This window comes from Phocoena sinus, chromosome 15 (assembly GCF_008692025.1).
Source record: "Phocoena sinus isolate mPhoSin1 chromosome 15, mPhoSin1.pri, whole genome shotgun sequence".
Classification (NCBI taxonomy): domain Eukaryota; kingdom Metazoa; phylum Chordata; class Mammalia; order Artiodactyla; family Phocoenidae; genus Phocoena; species Phocoena sinus.
The window spans coordinates 50,562,985-50,586,398 of record NC_045777.1 but is presented as its reverse complement, the minus strand read 5'-3'; the positions used below and the strand labels follow the sequence as shown (position 1 = coordinate 50,586,398).

At 52.4% G+C, this 23,414-nt stretch overlaps 2 protein-coding genes across 4 annotated transcripts; one reads left to right on the top strand and one right to left on the bottom strand.

Moving 5' to 3' along the window:
* Positions 1–1,343: 1,343 nt before the first annotated feature.
* LOC116740244 (tryptase-like) lies at positions 1,344–2,788 on the bottom strand. Of its 3 annotated transcripts, none has more exons than XM_032605670.1 (5): positions 2,728–2,788; positions 2,389–2,560; positions 2,012–2,277; positions 1,696–1,859; positions 1,344–1,623 (listed from the first exon to the last, which is right to left on the bottom strand). In XM_032605670.1, the coding sequence occupies exons 1-5, from the start codon at positions 2,786–2,788 to the stop codon at positions 1,459–1,461; spliced, it is 828 nt and encodes a 275-aa protein (XP_032461561.1). In that variant the 3' UTR covers positions 1,344–1,458. The 3 variants fall into 3 exon arrangements, with proteins under 3 accessions (XP_032461561.1, XP_032461563.1, XP_032461562.1); XM_032605672.1 differs by having other exon boundaries at positions 2,389–2,554; XM_032605671.1 differs by having other exon boundaries at positions 2,389–2,576; positions 2,744–2,788.
* Positions 2,789–21,510: 18,722 nt separating this feature from the next.
* Positions 21,511–22,841, top strand: LOC116740299 (tryptase-like). Its single transcript, XM_032605797.1, has 5 exons — positions 21,511–21,555; positions 21,723–21,910; positions 22,022–22,287; positions 22,440–22,603; positions 22,677–22,841. Exons 1-5 carry the CDS (start codon positions 21,511–21,513, stop codon positions 22,839–22,841), a joined length of 828 nt encoding a protein of 275 aa, XP_032461688.1.
* Positions 22,842–23,414: the final 573 nt, after the last annotated feature.

Below are 23,414 nucleotides of genomic sequence, written 5' to 3'. Positions count from 1 at the left end.
AACCGAGGACTCCAAGAGCCTCACTAACAAGGAGAAGCAGAGCTGCTGGTGGAAATGATCTGTTAGACAAACACAGGGAGTGTTCACCTCCCCCCACCCCAGGAATGAGATAAATGCAATCTGCAAAATGAAACAGCAAAAGGATGCGACTCATTACAAGAATTTCAAATGTTGAATATGGATTATGCCTTTTTGCCCACAATGTAGTGTATGATACATTTATTTGATTATGTGTATTACATGTATTACACTATGTGTCTTGTATCATGTTTACATTATTACAGTTTGACATGATATATTACGTCTCATATTTGTATCCAGTGTGTTTCACGTTGTGTCACGGTGTTGGATTCAAAGAAAACCAGAGCAACAGGGGAAAAGAGACCCCAGTACAGAACTGGGCGCCATTCCGAAGAAAGCAGGGACAAGTGGGGATTGTAGCCAAGGAGCAAGGGGTTGGTGGTCAGAGAATTTCTAAGAGGAGACAGAAGGTCTGGGGGAATTCTGTTTAAACCACCCTAAAGAGGCTTCTACTGACACATCCCAGGGAGATGAAACCTAGGGCGGGGAGAGAGGGGTTTTGATCAGATATCAAGGGAGATTGGGTACCAAGGGCAGCGGTTCTTGCTAAACTGACTCAGCAGGGTTCTTGGTAAAATGGGGTATAACCAGGAAGGGCACAGTTGGGCCCAGGAGAAGGTTCAGGAGCCTGACTAATGTTTGATCAAGCAAAGAATCTCTGTCATTGGCAGTTATGAGGGGAGTGCTGTGATGTGCACGGGTAGGAGGAGACAGGGGAACAGCCTTTCTGGAAATGATGTAGCAATGCCCCCGGGGGTTCTCTGGGAATTTACTCCAGAACACAATCACCAATAAGGAGACAGTGCTAGAATGCAGATCGAAAAAGCAGCCTTGTTCATAAGCAGGAACACATTCCCAATAAAAGACAGATGGGAGATAGGGGAAACAGGCGTGACTGTGAGATGAAATGAGACAATCGTGGGGGGTGCAGTCCTCTGTGGACTGAGATCTGACAATAGCAGGGGACGACTCTTCCCTTCAGGAGATGTGTGCTCTATACAAGCCAGCATGCAGAGAAGTGGGCCTGGGTGCAAGGGGCAGGGCGGGGCCATCCCCACAGCAAGGCAGGTGCTCAGGGCCCAGGGACCCACAGAGAGGGTGGCTGAACCTGGCTGGGCCCTGGACCCTTCCCTCTCCCTCAGCGACACCCACAGCCAGAAACACAGCGACGACCACGTCTGCTTTCCATGATCTTTAATGAGCGTTAGTGCCCACTGCCCGCTCCCTGGGCTCGGGGCAGGAGCGTCAACAGGGGGTGCTCAGGGCAGGGGGCCAGGGAAGGTGGGGAAGGATGCCGCCTCAGCAGGAAGCAGCGGTGTGGGGACAGGAGGGGACTGGCTTCTCCGCTGACCCAGGTGGCAACCCTGGGGACCGGGCTCAGGCCTCCTCGGGGACGTACTGGTGGATCCAGTCCAAGTAGTGGGTGATGCGGGTGTAGATGCCTGGCCGGTTGGGCTGAGCACAGCCGTCGCCCCAGCTGACCACACCCGCCTGCAGCCAGGTGCCATTCACCTTGCAGACCAGGGGCCCTCCGGAGTCGCCCTGGGGAGGGGAGGGGTCAGCGGTGGCTGTGAGGCCTGGGCGGCTGGGGGCTGCAGGGGACGCGAGACCCACCTGGCAGGAGTCCCTCTTGCTATTCCCGGCACAGAGCATGTCGTCCCGGACGATCGGGATGTTGTCCCCTGTGTACAGGCCAGTGTGGTATTTCATGTCACAGATGCTGTTTTCCACGACGGGGACCTTCACCTGCTTCAGGGGAAATGGCGGTGGCAGGGGTTCTGGGGGTGAGAGGAGAGGAAGGATGCTGCATCAGGAGAGTGTGGGATCACCGCCCTGAGCCGGCCGGCTGGGACCCTGTTCCCCAGAGGAAACCCCAGGTGGTGGAGCCGTGATGTGCCCAAGTCCCCCTCCAGCGGTCCCTGACACTCACGTCCACTATTCAAGTTGCCCCAGCCTGTCACCCAGCACCGAGTCCCCGGGCGAAAGGTCTCCGAGGCAGGGGGCAGGGTGACCGGATGGACGTGGCTGGAGATGTTCACGGGGTCCCCAAGCTCCAGCAGGGCGATGTCCGCCCCGTTCTGAGCTATGTAGTAGTTGGGGTGGGGGATGACCCTGCTGATGGGCAACAGCTCGTCCTGGTAATAGAGGTGCTGCTCCCGCAGCTGCACCCTGAGGACTGCGGGGTCTTGGACTTGCCTGGGGAGAGAGAGGGCCACCTACTCAGGGGCTGAGCCACCTCCGGGACACCCAGGAGCGTGAGTAGAGCCCCAGGCCCACCCCTACCCGCCAGGCCCTGTGGAGACTCACGGTCCGACGCAGTGGGCCGCGGTCAGCACCCACCAGGGGTGGATCAGGGATCCCCCGCAGATGTGTTTCCAGTACTGGGTGCTGAATCTCAGGCTCACCTGCCAGGGCCACTTGCTCCCAGGGGCCTCCCGTCCCCCTACGATGCCTGCTCGCTGCAGGGCCTGGTCTGAGGCTGGGGCAGGAAGTACCTTCAGGACACGACACGACCCGGCCATCGGGCTCAGCCCTTCCCTGTGCCAGCACCACCCTGGGCTTCTCTGAACCCACCCACCCATCCCTGGGCTTGTGGGGGGTGGGGTGAGTGGACAGAGACAGAACGGGCCCAGGGTCAGGACTCACCAGCGGCCGCATGGACCAGGCTCACCAGGAGGGGCAGCGCCAGCACCGGCAGATGGAGCATCTGGAAGGAGCGCGGAGGGGCAGCTGGAGCTTGGCTGGGGGTCTGTGGGGTGCGGGGTCTGCAGGGTGTGGGGTCTGCAGGGTATGGGGTGCAGGTTGTGGGGAGTCGGGGGCCCCGGTGATCAGGGGCTCTGTCCAGGCCAGGGGGTCTGGGGCCTCAGTGCTCCGGATCTGAGGCTCAGCCATCCTGCTCCACGGTGACACCCAGGTGTGGGGCTCCCACTGGGGGTTCTCACCTTGGCGTGTCCAGCTGCTTTTGCCCAGCCCTCTCTCCCTGCCTCTTATCCTCACAGAGCAGGACAGGGTCAGGGGAGGGATGCTGGTCATCCAATCCAGAGGGAGGAAGTGGATGACTCAGACCCAGTGCCCGAGTCCCCCTGGCCAGGAAGGGGCCCTGCAGCCGCCGCCCCAGATGGCAGACCCGATTCCTCTGCGAAGTCGGACAACAGTCATCTCTGGGTGTTATCCGAACAGTTAACTCTGCCATCAGTGGAACCTTTTTATCTGGTGATCTGAGTGCCATCAGCAGAGGGACAGGCAGAGGGAAGTAAAGAGGAGATGACCGGAGAGGCCAGTACTCTCCCACCAGACCCAGCACCCCTGTCCCCGGTCCTGCAGTGCCAAGCGACCACTGTACTTGTCCGTCCATCCGCCCCACCTCCTTACTCTCCCCTGAGCCTGCTGGTCACCCTGGGCTTGCAGCCCACTGCCCCACCTCACGGCCTCCTGGACCCTGCTTCCCCCACCCACACACATCCACCCGGGTGGCCCCTTCTATGCCCTGGGGGAGCCTCGCCCTGGCTCTGTCTCTGGCTGGCTCCCTTGAACACCCTAGGGGTGTATTCAACTGGATTTCTCGGGGGACAGCATCTTGCTAGAGGGAGGCCTGGAGACCCCCCCACCTCAGGCCTCCCTCTAGCAGACGGTGCTCACTTATTCTCTCAACAAACTGGTCCCAGCGCCTCCAGGTGCTGCATCCGGGTCCCATGCACCAGGTTGATGGAGATGGGACCCTAGGAGACCACGGTGGAGGAGGCAGGGACAACAGGTGACACGCTGGTGCCCAGGGCCCGCCAGGGGACTTGGCGGGGCTTAGGGAGCACAGAGGGCCGCACCTCCAAGGAAGGCTCTGATTGGCTCAGCCCTGGGAAGCAGACCAATCAGCAGCTCGAGGATGTGATTGCTCTGACTGGCTAACATTGGACCAACACCTGGCCAGACCGAAGGGGGTGGGAGGGCGCTAGGTGATGGGAAGGAGTTAACAGATCCCACATGGGTCCCCCTGAAGACCCTCTCAGGTGAGTATCCTTAGTACACAAGGACCACCTCCTCACTCTTGCAACCCAGTAATAACAAAAAGTTTAAGTCCCTCATATAAAATCAGTAATAACCAAATAAATAAACAATTCATTGAAGAAATGTAAATGACCATGTGCACATTAAAAAGATTTCACCTAGTTAATAACGAAAATGCAATATAAACTGAGCGATCATCTTGGGGTCACGTTTGCAAGGTTTCTGAGACGCAGTTCCCTGTGTTGCAAGGTTGTGTCCCACGTGTCGCACGGGCTTGGGAAGAGATGCTGTTGACAAGTGGTGTCGTCAAGGGCCTTAAAACAAGTGATCTCATGACCTTACTGTGGATTTCTAACTGTGGAATGAGTGAGTGACGAGTGAAGGCCATGGGTGCATTCAGCTCCCAGGTAGCCCATGGGGAGGTCTCTGGCTGAGGCTGTGGTCTTTGGGGCCAGACACGGGGGTCCTGCTTCCCCAGGCGTCGCAAGCCACTGGCCTGAGGTGGGACCTGAAGTGAGAAGGGTCAGGGGGAGGACTCCCAGGGAGGAGCCTGGGAGATGCCCAGAGAGCCTCAGCCAGCCAGGGACAGGGGTACCCAGAGGAAAGTGGGGCTGGGCCACCCTTGGTGGGTGGGCTGCTGCCCTGGGGAGGAGGGACCTGGGGGGTGGGCCTCCCCAGGGGTGGGCTCTGGGGGGTGACAGGGGGAGCATGGAGGAGATCAGAGTTGGGGGCATGTGTGTGTGTGGGGGGACTGTCTTCTGCAGCCCTGGTGACAGCTGAGTAAAGGAAAGACCTATCCACCGAGGACATGGCCTGTGTCCCATGGCACTCATCTTCCAGGACAGGCACAGCCACCCTACCAGCCATCTCAGAGAGAGAGAGATGCTCCTGTCCCTGGACTGTTGGTCCATATTCTCCAAACTACCTGGAGTTCAGGGTCCCTGTAATATCTGGGACAGTGTGAACAGAAGGACAGAGGACACAGCCAGTGCAGGACCCTCAGGGTCTCCACCAGGCATGCTCCAAGCGCTGTTCTCGTGAAGAGAAGAGATGAAGAGGCTCTGCTGTGTTGGGAGGGGAGCTCATTCCGTGTGAGTGTAACGTGTGCTCCAGGCCGTCTCCATCTTTCCGAATCTAGCCCAGTGAGGTCAGTAAGGATCCTCCACCCAGGATACCTGCTTCTGGCCAAGATGGGGTTACAGGGGGCATGTGCAACACCCCCACTGTAGGCAGCTAGACGCTGGGGAAAGTACATGAAATAGCGGTTTCAGACATTGGGCAAGGGGCAGCGTGGGACCGCCCCTGAGAGAAGGGCAAAGGGTGAGGCGAGAGCCACAGTGACCACAGCGCACCTGGAGGCAGCTGTGAGGGGGTGGGGAGCCCCAGGCGGCCAGAACTCGTGAGGTCGCGAGCCAGGGAGGAGACACCTGCACACAGTGAGTTCCAGAGGCCCCCGGAGGGGTCCCCTGGGGCCCTGCCAGTGCTTGAGAGGAAAGTGTCAACACCAGGAACGAGGTCAGGGACAAGAACCATCTGAGGGGAGCAGGCAGAGGATTCTGGGTGCTCACACAGGCCTGGGAACGTCTCATGGTCCCCCAGCTGATTGGAGAAACCTCGTGATACCTGGCTCTGGCCAAGTCCCATCAACTTAGCAGTGGAGTGAAGTTAGCACAAGAGTGACCGCTTCTCCAGACCCACCCTGACAAAGTTGATGAGCAAGCCTCAGAAGGATCTGGCAGATTCCAAATGACTTAATGGCATTCAGGAACACAGCCCCAAACGTTTGAAGTAACATAGCAAAATCCAGCCACCAACCATAGAGCGTGCACAAGGTCTGGCGTCCAATCAAACACTACTAGGCACGGTCACAAAAAGATGAATTCTGTATGACTCTCCTTGCATGAGGTCCTTAGAGATGTCAAATTCATAGAGACAGAAAGTAGAAAGTTGGGTGCCAGGGCTTGGGAAGGGGGAGGGGGGTTGTTTAGTGGGGATGGAGTTTCAGTTTTACAAGATGAAAAGAGTTCTGGAGATTGGTTTACCACAATGTGAATGTACTTTACTGAACTGTACACTGAAAAATGGTTAAGATGGTCAAGTTTATGTTATACGTATTTTGACACAATTTAAAAAAATAAGTTTTTAAAAATTACCAGGCATGAAAAGAAATTTTATGAAAAGATGACCTATAACCAGAAAAAAAGTCAGTCACTCTAAACAGATCCAGAAATGATGGAGTTCACAGGCAGGGATGCTGAAAAAGCTGGTACAAGTATGTTCAGGTAGAGGAAACGTGAGTGTGATGAGAAAAATGGAAGCTGTAAAAAGACCTGAATGAAACATCTAGACACAAACGATAAAATCTCTACATTGAAAACAATACATCCTAGATGGAGTTACTGACGGATTACACACAGAGGAAAAGAACAGTAAAATTGAAGACATACTAATAGAAACCGTCCAAAATGAAACACAGAGAGAAAAAGCCAGGAAAAAATTAACAGAATCACCTGGGAGTATTGAACAGTTTCTCATAAATTATCTGGGGCCCCAGAAGGAGAGGAGGAGGAATAAACTAAAATGATATTTGGGGAATTAATGGCCCTGAACTTTCCATATTTGATGAAACTATAACCAGAGATCTAACCATCTCAATGAATCCCAAATAGAATAAACCTAAAGAAAAACATGCCAAAGCACGCCGTGTATTGCTGAAAGCCAGTGAGAGAGAGAGAAGATTAAAAACATCCCCAGGAGGAAAAACACAGTACACAGAAACAAAGACAGGGGAATTCCCCGGTGGCGCAGTGGTTAAGAATCCGCCTGTCAATGCAGGGGACACGGGTTTGATCCCTGGTCTGGGAAGATCCCACATGATGCAGAGCAACTAAGCCTGTGCACCACAACTACTAAGCCTGCATTCTAGAGCCCACAAGCCACAACTACTGAGCCCACGTGCTCTGCAGCAAAAGAAGCCACTGCAATGAGAAGCCCACACACTGCAACGAAGAGTAGGCCCCACTCGTCGCAACTAGAGAAAGCCTGTGAGCAGCAACGAAGACCCAAAGTAGCCAAAAAAAAAAAAAAAAATCTGAGGGGGAGTCATCGTTAAATCAGTAAAGAAAAAAAGAAAAGAGAAAAAGAGACTATGTACATTGAGTTATTTAACCAGAGTAAATATCGTTCAAAAAAGGAATGTGAAACAAAGTTTTTCAGTCAAACAATGGCCGAGAGACTCTATTGCCAGTGTACCTGCACTTCGAGAAATGTAAAAGGATGTTCTGGAGACAATAGGATGTGATAGCTGAGGAAAACTCTACAGCTGGACAAAGTAAGACAAGCTCTGGAAATGGAAATGCCTGAATAAGAAGACATTTTTTTTTCTCATTTAAAAAACATTTAAAGGATAAAAGTTACTATTTTAAAGCAACAACTGAAACAGTGTACCGTGTGGTTTATAGCGTACTTGGAGGTAAAGTATGTGACCACAGTAACACAAAAGATCTGCAGACATTTAAAGCCTATTGTTATGAAGCGAAGTTGTATGTGAAGTTGTATAATCATTTAAAAGTAACTAAAATTTTATTTTTTAGAGCAGTTTTAGGTTTACAGACAGTTGAGCAGAGAGTACAGAGTTCCGATACACCCGCCCCCACAATTTTCCCATCATGAACATCTTGTGTTAGTGAGGTATATTGTTATCATTGATGAGTTGGTATTTTTTAAATATTTATTTTATTTACTTATTTAGGCTGTGCCAGGTCTTACTTACGGCATGCGGGGTCTTTAGTTGTGGCATGCGAACTCTTAGCTGTGGCTTGTGGGATCTAGCTCCCGACCAGGGAAACTTGGGCCCCCTGCATTGGGAGCACAGAGTCTTACCCACTGGACCACCAGGGAAGTCAGTCCTGATGAGTCAGTATTGATACATTATTATTAACTAACATCCACAGTAGACATTAGGGTTCGCTCTTGGTGTTGTATATTTTATGGGTTTTGACAAATGCATAATGACATGTGTCCACCATTACAGTATCATACAGAAGCGTTTCACTGCACTAAAAAACCATCTGTGCTCCCCCGATTCATCTTTCTCTCCTGAACCCTTTGCAACCCCTGATCTTTTTATTGTCTCCATAGTTTTGCCTTTTCCAGAATGTCTTAGAGTTGGAATCATATGTATGCAGTCTTTTCAGATGGGCTCCATTCACTAAGCAGTATACATTTAAGGTCTTTTCATGGCTTGATAGTGCATTTCTTTTTTATTTTTGAATTTTATTTTATTTTTTATACAGCAGGTTCTTATTAGTCAATATATGTCAATCCCAATCTCCCAATTCATCCCACCACCACCACCATCCCCCGCATTTCTTTTTATCACCGAATATTCCACTGTCGAGATGGTCCACAATTTGCTTATCCATTCACCTACTGAAGACCCTTTGCTTGCTTCCAGTTTTTGGCAATTATGAATAAACCTGCTATAAACATCTGTGTGCAGGTTTTTGTGTGGACATAAGTTTTCAACTCCCTTGCGAAAATGAATACCTAGGAGCGTGATTGCTGGATCGTAGGGTGAGAAACTGCTAAACTGTCTTCCAGAGTAGCTGTTCCATTTTGCATTCCCACCAGTAATGAACAAGAGTTCCTGTTGCTTCACATCCTCGCCAGCGTTTGGTGTTGTCAGTGTTTTTGATTTTTAGCCATCCTAATAGGTGTGTAGTGGTAGCTCATTGTTGCTCTAATTTGCAGTTTCTTAATGACGTATGATGTTGAGCATCTTTTCATGTGCTCATTTGCCATCTCTATATCTCCTTTGGTGAAGTGTCTGGTTAGGTTTTTTGCCTATTTTTGTATTTGGATTGCCTGCTTTGTTATTGTTGAGTTTTAAGAATTCTTTGTGTATTTGGATAACAGTCCTTTACGTGACTCATGTTTCGCAAAGATTTTCTCCCATTCTGTGGCTTGTCTTTTCATTCTTATAATTGTGTCTCTTACAGAGCAGAAGTTTATAATTTTTATGAAGTCCAACTTATCCATTTTTTTCCTTCATGGATCTTGCCTTTGGTATTGCATCTTAAAACTCATCACCAAACCCGAGGTCATCTAGATTTTTCTCCTATGTTATCTTCTAGAAGTTTTATATTTTTTCATTTCACATTTAGGTCTATGATCCATTTTGAATTAATTTTTGTGGAAGGTCAGTGTTAAGATTCATTTTTTGCATGTGGACGAGCAATGTTGAGCACCATTTGTTGAAAAGCTTGTCTTTTCTCCATTGAATTGCCTTTGCTCCTTTGTCAAAGATCAGATGACTGTTCTATATGAGTCTATTTTGGGGCTCTCTATCCTATTCCATTGACCTATTTGTCTATTCTCTCATCAATATTATCATAGCTTTATAGTAAGTCTTGAAGTTGGGTAGTGTCCGTCCTTTAACTGTGTTCTTTTTCTTCAATATCATGTTGGCTATTTCGTGTCTTTTGCTTTTCCACGTAAACTTTATTTATATTTTTAAACTTTTTAAAAAAATTATTTATTTATTTAACTTATTTTATTTTTGGCTGCACCGGGTCTTCATTGCTGCATGTGGGTTTTCTCTAGTTACGGCGAGTGGGGGCTACTCTTTGTTGCGGTGCATGGGCTTCTCATTGCGGTGGTTTCTCTTGTTGAGGAGCATGGGCTCTAGGCGTGCAGGCTTCAGTAGTTGTGGCTCACTGGCTCTAGAGCACAGGCTCAGTAGTTGTGGCGCACAGGCTTAGTTGCTCCACGGCATGTGAGATCTTCCCGGACCAGGGCTCGAACCCATGCCCCCTGCATTGGCAGGCGGATTCTTAACCACTGCGCCACCAGGGAAGCCTCCACGTAAACTTTAGAATCAGTCTGTTAACATTCACAAAATAGCTTGTTGGGATTTGGATTGGGATTGTGCTGGACCTATGATCAAGCTGGGAATGTTCGGCATCTTAATAACACTGTCTTCCTATCCATGAACATGGATATCTCTCCATTTATTTAGACGCCTGATTTCTTTCATCAGAACTGTGTTGTTTTCCTCATATAGATCTTGTACATACTTTGTTAGAGTATTCCTAAGTACTTAATTTTGGGAAGTGTTAATGTAAATGGCATTGTGTTTTTAATTTCAAATTCCAATTCTTCACTTCTGGTATATAGAAATATATAAAATATAACAACTGACTCTGTAATATTAACCTACCCTGCAACCTTGTTACAATACCATATTAGTTCTAGGAATTTGTTTGTTGTCTATTCTTTGGGATTTTTCTAAATGGACAATCATGGCATCTTCAAACAGAGAAAATTTTATGTCTTCTTCCCAATCTGTACACCTTTTGTTTCCTTTTCTTATCACATCATTGAGGACTCCAGTAAGATATTGACTGGAAGTTCTTCATTTCTGTTACAGTGTTCTTAATTTCTAGCATTTCCTTTTGGTTCTTCCTTAGAGTTTTCATCTCTCTGATTACATTACCCATCTGTTCTTGCATAGTGTTCACTCTTTCCATTAGAGCCCTTAGCATATTATCATAGTTATTTTAAGTTCTCAGTCTGATAGTTGCCAATCTCTGCCTTATCTGAGTCTGGTTTTATTACTTGCTTTATCTTTTCAGACTGTTTTCCTTGCTTTTAGCATGCCTTGTGATTTTTTTGGTGGAAACTGGCTACAGTGTACTGGCTAATAGGAGCCGAGACAAATAGGTCTTTAGTGTGAGGATTTGTGTTTACCTGGCTGGAGTTGGAGTGTGTTGACTGTTTGTGAGGCTTCAAATTCCTCTGGTGTCCTGGTCCTTTCTCTTCTGTTGCCTTTGGTTTCCCTAGAAGCTCCTCCTTAAATAGAGCTTATGTCCACAGCCCTCTCAGTTGTGATCCAGTGTTATTATGCTGGAGCCCTGTTGATTGGGTGGGGGAAAGGTTCAATAATCCCATGGGTAAGTCTCAGTTTTTTAGTGGGCTTACAGGAAGGCTGGAGGGGACTGAGTGGCCTACCTGTCCTTCCCCAGGTCTGGTGAAGTGGTTTTCCTTGAGGGCAGGCTTCTGTCACAGACAACAGAAAGCTCTGGGTGCATTTCTAGTTGATTATTTCCCCTCTCCCTGCTTGAAACCTGAAGGCTTTTTTTCTTGGATCTTCTCTCTGAGAGCCTGGTGCAGCTCCTGCAGGAAACTCTCACCAAAGTGCAAGCACGCCCAGGACTGGTGCCCAAGGAAGTTTTAACGCCCAAGCTCCCAGGCTCAGTGTCCAGCAGCCACTCTGCACGTGTTCTCAGGCTCTGAAGCTTCTGCTCAGTGGGAGCTTCTCTGTAATCATCTGCCTGTCCAGTGTGGGGACAGAGGTTTGCCCTGTGACCTGGATTCTCCCATGGGACTTCACTTGGCCTTCAGTTTGCTCTTCACTTCCTTGTTGTGAGGATGAAAATCATGACTTCCAAGCTCTTTATGTGTCAGAGCAGAAACCGGAAGTCTATAGATGTATATTTTTCTGAGATAACGCTAATATACAACAGAATTCACAGACTGTGAGACTCCAGTTCAATGAAGTGTGACGATTGTAACACCTGTGTGACCACCACCCAAAACAAGACATATCACCTGGAAGGTTTCCTCACGTCTCCTTCTAGTCAAGACCCTCCTCCACCCTCAGAGGCAGCCGCTGTCATGATTTTTGTCACTGTAGGTTAGTTTTGCTGATTCTAACCCTGCACATGGAAGTGTCACATGTGCCATGTGGATGTCCTCTGCTCAGCGGAATGATGCTGAGTTCCACCCAGGTGGTTGTGTGCATGTGGAACTGACTCCGTTCTGTGGGTGAGAAGAACTCCATGGTACTGAAGATACTCTCCTGTTTTGTATAGAAGCCTCATTGTGTCAACACCCCCGTTTCACATAAACCCATCGTGAATTAAGTTTTGTGTCTGATGTAAATGGGGCCCCAGTTTCACTTCTTCCCACACGCTTATCTTATCAGCCCAGCACCATTGATTGAAAAGGCCACCCGTTCCCCATTCAATATCAGTGACATCATGGTCGTTAATCAAGTGGTCCTGCAGTTCTGGGATCTATATCTACTCTGTTCTGTTCCTTTTATCTTTGTGTGCATCCTTCCCCAATGCATGGTCTTGGTTATTACAGCTCTAGAGTATGTCTTGATGTTGGAGAGGATGAGTGAGCCATCTTTGTCTTTTTCCTCTAAATTTTCCTGGCTATCCCAGGTCCTTTCCATTTTCATATTAACTTTAGAATCAGACTGTCAATCTCTGCAAGAGGTAGGGCTGCTGGCATATTGATTTGGATTGCATGAGGCTATAAATCAAAATGGATATAATTGATATCTTAACAATCCAGAAACATGACACATCTCTCTTTAGGGCTCTTAAAATGTCTCTCGGTGACGTTTTGTACTTTTTGTTGTATTGACTTTGCACACCTTTCTTTAAATGTATCATTAGTGGGTTTTGTTTTTTTTTAAAAATTCTATAGGAAATTGTTTTGTGTTTTTTATTTTCCAATTACTGGTGGATGATATTTAGAAATACAGTAATTTTTGCATATTGATTTTGTGCCTCACAGCCTCGCTGAATTCATTTATTCTGGTGTTTGCAGAAGATTTTTGTTTTTCTATGTATGTGATCGTGTCACCCACAAGTAAAGTGGATTTATTTCTGCCGCGAGCTCAGCTCCGTCCGGAGTCCTGCAGTTTCCCGCGTGTCCACCAGAGGGAGCGCCTGGCTTGAAAAGCAGAGGCCCCGTAGCACCTGCCGGGCAGGGCTGGACAGATGCTGGGACAGGAGGGACTCGACGCCCGGCCACCCCTTACCTGCCCACTGGGTCGCGGTCGCAGAGTGGAGGTCCGACTGCAGCTGCGGCCCTGGCCTGGGACCTCCGAGGAGCAGGCGGCACTGCGCGTGGGCGTGGGAGGTGGACAGCTGGACCTGGAGTTCTGGGGTCTGCAGACTCTTCTACGTGTGACCTTGGCCTCAGTTCCCACGGGGAGAGGATGATGAGCTGGGCCGGACCCAGGGCTGCTGCAGTGGTTCTTCCTCCAGGCCCAGCCTGTGGTCTGTGCCCTCCCTGCCAGGAAGGGTCATGGGTCAAGGGTCAGAGGGCGGGAGGGCAGCAGAGCCTGGGATGTGGGTCAGTTAGGGTGGCCAAAGCCCTCACTCAGTTCACCACACCACCTGCAGTCAGGTACTGGCCGACCAAAGGTCCTTCAGGTTGTCCTGGGGGCAGGGTGGGGTTAGGACCAGGATGCCAGGGAGTCAGGGAGTCCCCATCCTCTGCCTCGCACGCCTGGGCTCGCCTGGCATGCCCCCCCAGGCCGTGGGGACACAGCATGTCTGGCCAATTAGGGCTGCCCCCTGGGCCGAGTATTCCTGGCTGGTGGTCTCTGCGGGACAGTGGGGGAGGCTCTGGGGTAGGGGACAGGCTGTAGGGAAATGGGGGCAGCAGCCCTGTGCTGTGGAGTCACCCAGATACAAGTCCACACATGGGACCCCAGGCACCGACTCACAGCATGGATTGCACACTGAGCCCTTGGTGACTTACTACAAAGATGCAATAACCATGGGAGCGTGGTATTAATGGAGGGTAATGTACAGATCAATAGAACAGTAGCCCAGAAAAAGACCCACACGTACATGGTCACTTGTTTTCAAGAGAGGGTAAGTGTGGCCTTCTTAACAAATGTTTCTGGAACAACTGTGTCACCTGTGTGGGAGAAGACAAGAGACTTGATGCTCGACTTGTAATTCATTCCAAATGGATCTTACACTTAAATGTAGAAATTAAAACTGTAAAACACCCAGAAGAAACCATAGCAGAAAATCCTCATGACCTGAAGGAAGGCAGAGGGGACTCAAAAACCACTGAAAGAAACAAAAAATTGGTAAATGGGACTTTGCCAAAATTTAAAACTTACACTTAGAGTGACACTGTTAAGAAAATGAAAGTACAATCCCCTAACTGGAGAAAAATATCTGTAATGCACGTATCTGATAAAGGACTTGTATCCAGATTTAGAAAGAAAGGAGGGAGGGAAGAGAACTCTTACAACCCTCTGAGACAACGCCCAACATGATTTAAATGGGCAACAGCTTGTGTAGATACTTCCTCAAAGATGAACCACGACCAAGAAACACCTGCTCACTCATCGGGAAAGTGCAGATGGAAGGAGACGCTGCCACACACCCTCTGAAATGCTGGAAAGTCACGGGCTCTGCCCACAGTCTCCCCCACCTTCCTCTGAGCCGTGCAGTCCAAAGCCTGGGCTGGGCAGATTTGGGTGGGAGTTGTGCTCGCCCGAGAGGGGGTCACGCTGCAGAGAAGAGGCGAGGGTGCTGCTGAGTGAAAAGGCTTGTGCTCGGGAGAGGGTAACGGGTGGGAGATGGTGACACGTGAGCACTACCCAAACAAGTTGAGGGATTAGGGACTGGAACCGGGTTTCACCTGCCAGAGAGGGCTGCCGGTAGGTGAGGGGATTGCAGTAAACCCCGCAGTGTGGAACTGGGACTGGGGAGAGCTGGTGGTTTCAATATAGATACTGAACTGTGGATGTGAGGTGTAGGAGCCCGTGTGTGCTCACGTGTCAGCCCGTGTGTGCATTCCCTAGCTATATCCTGGGAAACCCCAAGAGCCTCAGCGTCACCCATCACAAGGTTCGGTTTCTAAGCACCATTTGCCCCCGAGGCGCTGGGCTCCCTGGAGAAGTGACGGGAGGGGCCTGGAATCCTCTTGTTCAGGGAAACATTCAAAGAGAGCTGAGACCTCCACAAAAAGACTTGAACAGCACCGTTCACAGCAGCTCCATGTTCATGCCCCCGACAGGAAACAGCAAGAAGTCCCCCCGCAGGTGCGAGATGAACATCCTGAGGTGCAGTCCTGCTACCCAAGTGCAGACGAGGCAGGACAACCCACCGTTCACGAGTGTGTGGAACCACCTCCCTGGGCACCAGGTGCCGCCTGGGTCACCCTAGGACTGAGTGGGACCGTGAGACTAAGGGCTAAGGGGCCGCACAGGGCATGCACTCTGTTGATGAAGTCAGTTCCCATGGGGTGCCGTCCAGGCTGGACGTGAGCAGCTGAGGGACGGGATGGGGACCCGAGGGAGCCAGCTTCTCGCCTGGGTGGGGGGTTCCAAGTCAGCAGGGGTGGAGGCTGGAGTGACCCCTGTGCTGGTGCATCCAAGGTGGAGACGTGAGTCTGAAGCCGAGTGTAGCTTCACGTAGATGCAGGTGGATGCATATAAAGGTACCACGGCTACGAGGATACACACCAGTCGGTATACACACAGCCTGGCTCTGTCAGCCGTGGGGGCCTGAGGGCAATGACACCCCAAGAGCAACGAGCACATCCTGTGCCCGGATCTGGGTCTCTAAGTCCTGCAGTAAAGGGAACTGGTCTCCTCGGAGAAATGATGCTGGCACCGATTCTGGGACTGAGGCAGGAAATACACCAAATGAGCCTGGAGACTCTGTCCCAGCCCAGAGGGGCCCAGGGAGACGAGACAATTAAATGTCACGTGGGGCCCGGATGGGGGTCTGGGACAGACAGAGGACACTAGGGGAAAAGTAAGGAAATGTGAATAAACTATGGACTTTAGTTAATATAAGGCATCATATTGGTTCATCATTATAACAAATGACTCATACCAATGGAAGATGTTAACAAGAGAGGAAGGGACTTCCCTGGTGGTCCAGCGGTTAAGACTCCGCGCTCCCAGGGGGCCTGGTTTCGATCCTTGGTCAGGGAACTACTAGATCCCACAGGCATGCCACAACTAAGAGTTCGCATGCCATAACTAAGGAGCCCTTGAGCTGCAACTAAAGAGCCTGCCTGCTGCAGCTAAGACCCAGCAAAACCAAATAAAACAAAAACAAAACAAGAGAGGAGCTTGGATGAGGAGTACACGGGTGCATCTACACTAACTTTGAAATTTTTCTATAAATCTAAACTTGTTCTAAAAAATCACATTAAAAAAAAAAAGAAATACAGAATACAGTTTGAGGCCCAGACTGAGCCCAGTGGAGATAGCTCAGGCCCTGTGACTGGAGTCTCTGTGCCAGCTCGCCCCCCTGCCCAGTGTCCCTGTCCCCCCACCTGTCCCCAGGTCCTGTGGTCTCCATCACAGATCAGTCAGGCACAGCACCAGCTGCCCAGCTGCCCTTCCTAACCGTCCTCTGTGGGCCAGGGCCTGATAACAGAGCTGATTAGGGCCTCTGGGAGGGGCCAGGACTTTCCCAGCTCCCAGCCTGGCTCCTAAGCACACGCTTGTGGGTCCCTCTGAGATCTTCTAGGTAAGCCACCCCCTCTTAGGTGGGGGGAAACAGAATCACGGGGTAGGGTGGAGAACTGCCTGATGATCCACAGGGTGGGGGAGGGGGGCACAGACTTGTCTGCTTCCCGCCAGCACCAGGCCTGGAGCCGCGGCTAAAAAGCGCATGCTCCACGTTTGACCCGGTGACAAATACACATAAGGATGACACCACTTCTGTGTACGGGGCCTGCGCTGAGCCTGTGAGGACCACACACCTGGGAGGGTGGCCTTGAGGGAGGGGACCTGTCCCTATCAGCCAAGCACGGGGTGGGGGAGGGAGGAATCAGAGCCCAGGCTGCCCCTCCTAGGGCCCAGGAGGCCTGGGGTCACCCTGTGTGGAGGGTGGGGGCAGGTCTGGAAAGACCCAGGTCCTCTGACTCTGGGACCCCCAGTGCCATCCCTGGGTCCCACTTCAGGGCCCTCACCTGTCCCGGCTCAATTCACTCCAGCACTGGGGACCCCACTCCCCACCTGCACCCCATCACATATGTGGGGGGCAAAAGGATGGCCCCTCCAAGATGTCCTCATACTAATGCCCAGAACCTGTGATCCTGCCAGTTTACAGGGCTTCGCAGATGTGCTTCTGGTGATGAGATGGGAGGTTACCCTGGGTTACCTGATGGGCCCAATGTCATCATGTGAGTCCTTAAAAATCACAGACTCTTCCCCAGCTGTGGTCAGAGGAGCCAGGAAGAAGGCCGCAGTGTCAGAGAGCTGCACCACGTGGCTTTGAAGATGGCAGAGGAGCCAGGAGCCCAGGAACGCAGTGCCTCCAGAGGCTGCAAAAGTGAGGAAACACATTCTCCCCTGGAGCCGCCAGGAAGAGCACAAGCTGCTGACACTTGACTTTAGCCCAGAAGACCCATGTCAGACACGTGACCTCCAGAACCATAGGGTAATAAACGTGTCGGTACACGACAAAGTTTGGTAAGTCCTTCCAGAGGCCATGGGAAAGGAGCACACCACACTCCCCGCAGGGCTTCCCACCTGCAGGGCTCAGGCCTGCTGCCTGGAAGAAGCGCCACAGGCACCCATGGTGTAATCTGGGTGGGGTGGGGGAGGTGGTAGCACAAACTGAAAATGCAGGGCCCCTTGTTAAAATGATTCCAGATCCCAAAATGGTGACAGCAGAGCAGTGAGTGGGCACGAGGCCTTCTGAGTGTGGGGCCCCAGGTGGTAGCACAGCCCACGGGCCAATGAGGCCATCCTGGCACTGTTGTGTGGTCCCCTGGACATGGTCTCTGTGACATGGTGCTGTTTCTGTCCCCATTTGAAGGCAAGCAGGCGGAGGCACAGGGAGGGGCATCCTGGTCCCAGCGATGCCCTCCTGGCCTGGGGGGGTCTCCTGCAGCCCATAAGCCCGGGGGCCCGGAGTGCAGGGCCCTGAGCACCCAGGTGCCATCCCCTAGGGAGGATGCTGGTTCAGCTTGGCCCCTCTCTGGGGTAGAAGCGCCTCCCAGCCCTGCCGCCCCTTTCCAAGGCCCAGGGTGCCCCCGACGTAGAGAACCCACAAAGCGGGGATGCTGCTTGCCTCAGATCTTGCTCCAGTTAGGAGCTTCCTCCAGGAGGCCACCATCTGCCCATCCTGGGGGGGAGCAGCCTGGACGCCGGGAGGGGGGCTGGGGCTGGGGCTGTGCCATGACCCTCTCCTTCTCCCTCCCCCAGGCTTCATCCTGCTGTGACTCGGTCTCTACTAAGTGACCCTGGGATCCTCCAGGGCAACAGCAGCCTCTTCCAGCCATAGAAGAGCTGCAAGGGCTCACTCAGGATGGGGAACCCGGGGGCCCTCAGCACCCACCTTGCCCGATGGGCCCTGGCCCTCCCTACTCTTTGTCCCAACATTCCGGGAGCCCATCTGCAGGGACCTTTGTCTCCAGCCCTCAGCACCCCAGGCTCTTTCTCCTGCCACCACCCCCTGCAGTGACTGATCCTCCTCCATCTGGCTGGGCAGGGTTCTGGTGATCAGATCCATCAAGGGCCATCTGCACAGAGGTGGATCCTGAGACAGCAGAGCCCTGGGGCCTGAGTTTGGTTGGGGTCTGTGAGGGCACAGGGCCAAGAAGGAGGGCAGGAGGGGTCTGGAGAGGGCCAGGTGCCCCTCCCCCTGCCCTGTGGTCACCCTCGAAGGCCTGCCAGCAGCGGGAGCATCAGCGTGCTTGCCTGGTCACTCCGAGGCCCTCACGTTCTCCCACCAAACTGTGCAGCCATGGCTGTCAGTGGGCGTGTTCCGACCCAGATGAGAGGATGCTGCAGGAGACGCAGCCAGTGTGGGGGGGGGCAGGGAGTAGATTTAGAGCCTAGGCCTGGGATCCTGGTGTGGCCGGAGCTTGCCTTCAAGACTAGACAGGGGGGACTTCCCTGGTGGTGCAGTGGTTAAGAATCTGCCTGCCAATGCAGGGGACACAGGTTTGAGTCCTGGTCCGGGAAGATCCCACATGCCACAGAACAACTAAGCCCGTGTGCCACAACTACTGAGCCTGTGCTCTAGAGGCTGCGAGCCACAACTACTGAGCCCATGTGCCACAACTACTGAAACCCACACACCTAGAGCCCGTGCTCCACAACAAGAGAAGCCACTGCAATGAGAAGCTCGCACACGGCAATGAAGAGTAGCCCCCTCTCGTCGCAACTAGAGAAAGCCCACATGCAGCAATGAAGACCCAACACAGCCAACAATAAATAAACTTATTAAAAAAAAAAGACTAGACGGGGGCTGCGCATGCAGAGAATGAATTCATGTGCTGGCTTCTGCCTGGGGACCTCAGACACTCAAAAGAGCATCACTCTCACCATTAAAAGAAAACAAAAAGTCAGACAAACTGCAAGCTCACAGCTTTTCTTGAAGCCTCAGGAACTGGGGCTGCAGGGCAAGCAACCAACCTGAAATCCAAGGCAAGAGAGAGACAGCACGGGGCTTGCTCTCTGGGAAGTGACAAAGAAGAACCCAAGAGCCCAAGAGCTGGCTCTTTGAAAAGAAGCAAAGTGGATTAAACGTCATCCAGACTATACTAGAAAAACAGAGAGAAGACACAAACCCCAACGCCCGGAAGGAAAGAGGGGCGTCATTGCAGACCTGCGACATGTCCAGCCAATAATAAACATTGTCAATAATCCGTACCCAGAAATTTGAATTGAACTAAGTCCTTGAGAGATACAAACTACCACAAAAACACTTAAGAAGAAATAGATACACTCAGTAGTCCTATGTCTATTTTTAAAATTGAATTTCTAGCCCCCCCCTCCCAACTGCCCAAACAAAACTTCAAACCCAGGTGGTTTCACTGGTAAATCTACCAAACATTTAAGGCAGAAATAACATCAAACCTACATAATTTATTCCAGAAAATAGAAGAGGAAGAAACGTTTCCCAAATGATTTGATAAGGTCAGGACTACTCTGTCTACCAAAATTAGACAAAGACGTTATAGAAAGGAAACTACAGACCAATATCCCTTATCAACATAGATACAAGAATTAAACAAAATATTAGCAAATTGAATGCAGAGAAATACAAGGGAGATAATACATCATGACCAAGAGGAGTTTTGATAAGAAAACCAGAGACATTATAAGAAAAGAAAACCACAGACCAGCATCTGTCCTATAAAGAGACACCAAAATACTTAATACAATTTTAGCAAATTGAGTTCTTAAGAATATAAAAAGAATGACAGATCATGGCCAAGTACAATTCATTGCAGGAATATAAGGTTAGTTTAACATGTGAAAATCAATCAAGGTAACTCACCATATTAACAAACTAAAACAACAAAAGTATTATTGCTTCCTTAGATGCAGAGAAAGAATTTTACAAAGTTCAACACCCATTTGTGGCGAACAGAAATTCTCAGCAAACTAATCTCAACAGTGCGCTCTAGTTAAAATGCGCGGAACTGGAGAAAGCCTGAAATAGACGTACACAAGGCCAGGTGATTTGTGAGAAAGATAACAAGGTAATTCAGTGGGTAAAAGGATGGTTTTTTCAAAAATGTGTTAAAACAGCTAGACACCTTGATGGGAAAATCAGAGCCTGGGTCTGACCTAATATCATACACAACTCAGAGACTCAGAGATGTCCACAGCCAGACAGAGCATTGCTCACACCCCAGACAAACTGCAAATCAACATACTTTCTTGATCCCATTAGAGACCCGAGGTTACAGGGCAAACAGCTGACACAAAATCTGGAGGGGGCAGGGCTGAGCACTTGGTCACCTGGGACGGATTCTGCTATAGCCAGGGACAGGCAGGCCCCAGAGCCAGGTTGGTGTCCTGGGTGGGGACAGGGCAAGGCTCCCTTAGGGCACAGGAGGAGCCACTTGGGTGGCGGAGCCGGGGGTCCAGGATGCCATAGGGTGAGGAGGTGGGCTGGAGGCCCTGGGTGACGAGCAGGCCCAGGGGAGAGTAAGGAAGTGGGGTCGATGGACGGACAGGGACAGTGGTGCTGGGTCTGGTGGGGGAGTGTCCAGGGAAGACTGGTACTGGCCTCTCCTGTCATCTCCTCTTTACTTCCCTCTGCCTGTCCCTCTGCTGATGGCACTCAGATCACCAGATAAAAAGGTTCCACTGATGGCAGAGTTAACTGTTCGGATAACACCCAGAGATGACTGTTGTCCGACTTCGCAGAGGAATCGGGTCTGCCATCTGGGGCGGGGGTTGCAGGGCCCCTTCCTGGCCAGAGGGACTCGGGCACTGGGTCTGAGTCATCCACTTCCTCCCTCTGGATTGGATGACCAGCATCCCTCCCCTGACCCTGTCCTGCTCTGTGAGGATAAGAGGCAGGGAGAGAGGGCTGGGCAAAAGCAGCTGGACACGCCAAGGTGAGAACCCCCAGTGGGAGCCCGACACCTGGGTGTCACCGTGGAGCAGGATGGCTGAGCCTCAGATCCAGAGCACTGAGGTTCCAGACCCCCTGGCCTGGACAGAGCCCCTGATCACCGGGGCCCCCGACTCCACCTACACCCCACAACCTGCACCCCATACCCTGCAGACCCCACACCCTGCAGACCCCGCACCCCACAGACACCCCACCCCACAGAACCCACACCCCACAGACCCCCAGCCAAGCTCCAGCTGCCCCTCCGCGCTCCTTCCAGATGCTCCATCTGCCGGTGCTGGCGCTGCCCCTCCTGGTGAGCCTGGTCCATGCGGCCGCTGGTGAGTCCTGACCCTGGGCCCGTTCTGTCTCTGTCCACTCACCCCACCCCCCACAAGCCCAGGGATGGGTGGGTGGGTTCAGAGAAGCCCAGGGTGGTGCTGGCACAGGGAAGGGCTGAGCCCGATGGCTGGGTCGTGTCGTGTCCTGAAGGCACTTCCTGCCCCAGCCTCAGACCAGGCCCTGCAGCGAGCAGGCATCGTAGGGGGACGGGAGGCCTCTGGGAGCAAGTGGCCCTGGCAGGTGAGCCTGAGATTCAGCACCCAGTACTGGAAACACATCTGCGGGGGATCCCTGATCCACCCCTGGTGGGTGCTGACCGCGGCCCACTGCGTCGGACCGTGAGTCTCCACAGGGCCTGGCGGGTAGGGGTGGGCCTGGGGCTCTACTCACGCTCCTGGGTGTCCCGGAGGTGGCTCAGCCCCTGAGTAGGTGGCCCTCTCTCTCCCCAGGCAAGTCCAAGACCCCGCAGTCCTCAGGGTGCAGCTGCGGGAGCAGCACCTCTATTACCAGGACGAGCTGTTGCCCATCAGCAGGGTCATCCCCCACCCCAACTACTACATAGCTCAGAACGGGGCGGACATCGCCCTGCTGGAGCTTGGGGACCCCGTGAACATCTCCAGCCACGTCCATCCGGTCACCCTGCCCCCTGCCTCGGAGACCTTTCGCCCGGGGACTCGGTGCTGGGTGACAGGCTGGGGCAACTTGAATAGTGGACGTGAGTGTCAGGGACCGCTGGAGGGGGACTTGGGCACATCACGGCTCCACCACCTGGGGTTTCCTCTGGGGAACAGGGTCCCAGCCGGCCGGCTCAGGGCGGTGATCCCACACTCTCCTGATGCAGCATCCTTCCTCTCCTCTCACCCCCAGAACCCCTGCCACCGCCATTTCCCCTGAAGCAGGTGAAGGTCCCCGTCGTGGAAAACAGCATCTGTGACATGAAATACCACACTGGCCTGTACACAGGGGACAACATCCCGATCGTCCGGGACGACATGCTCTGTGCCGGGAATAGCAAGAGGGACTCCTGCCAGGTGGGTCTCGCGTCCCCCTGCAGCCCCCAGCCGCCCAGGCCTCACAGCCACCGCTGACCCCTCCCCTCCCCAGGGCGACTCCGGAGGGCCCCTGGTCTGCAAGGTGAATGGCACCTGGCTGCAGGCGGGTGTGGTCAGCTGGGGCGACGGCTGTGCTCAGCCCAACCGGCCAGGCATCTACACCCGCATCACCCACTACTTGGACTGGATCCACCAGTACGTCCCCGAGGAGGCCTGAGCCCGGTCCCCAGGGTTGCCACCTGGGTCAGCGGAGAAGCCAGTCCCCTCCTGTCCCCACACCGCTGCTTCCTGCTGAGGCGGCATCCTTCCCCACCTTCCCTGGCCCCCTGCCCTGAGCACCCCCTGTTGACGCTCCTGCCCCGAGCCCAGGGAGCGGGCAGTGGGCACTAACGCTCATTAAAGATCATGGAAAGCAGACGTGGTCGTCGCTGTGTTTCTGGCTGTGGGTGTCGCTGACGGAGAGGGAAGGGTCCAGGGCCCAGCCAGGTTCAGCCACCCTCTCTGTGGGTCCCTGGGCCCTGAGCACCTGCCTTGCTGTGGGGATGGCCCTCACCCTGCTCCTTGTGCCCAGGGCTGACTTCTCTGCACACTGGCTTGTGTCTCTTTTTGGTGAGTGGCATCGTGGTTTCGGGACAGATAAAGAAACACGGGCCATTTAGATGATTCTTGGGGTACCAGGTACCCAGCAATGGGGTCAAGGGCCGGAGAATCACCCCCCTCAGCCAGGTCCCTCCATTTCGCTTTTGCAGCCTGTCCCCTCCTCTAGCGCCACCCCACCCATCCCAAGACC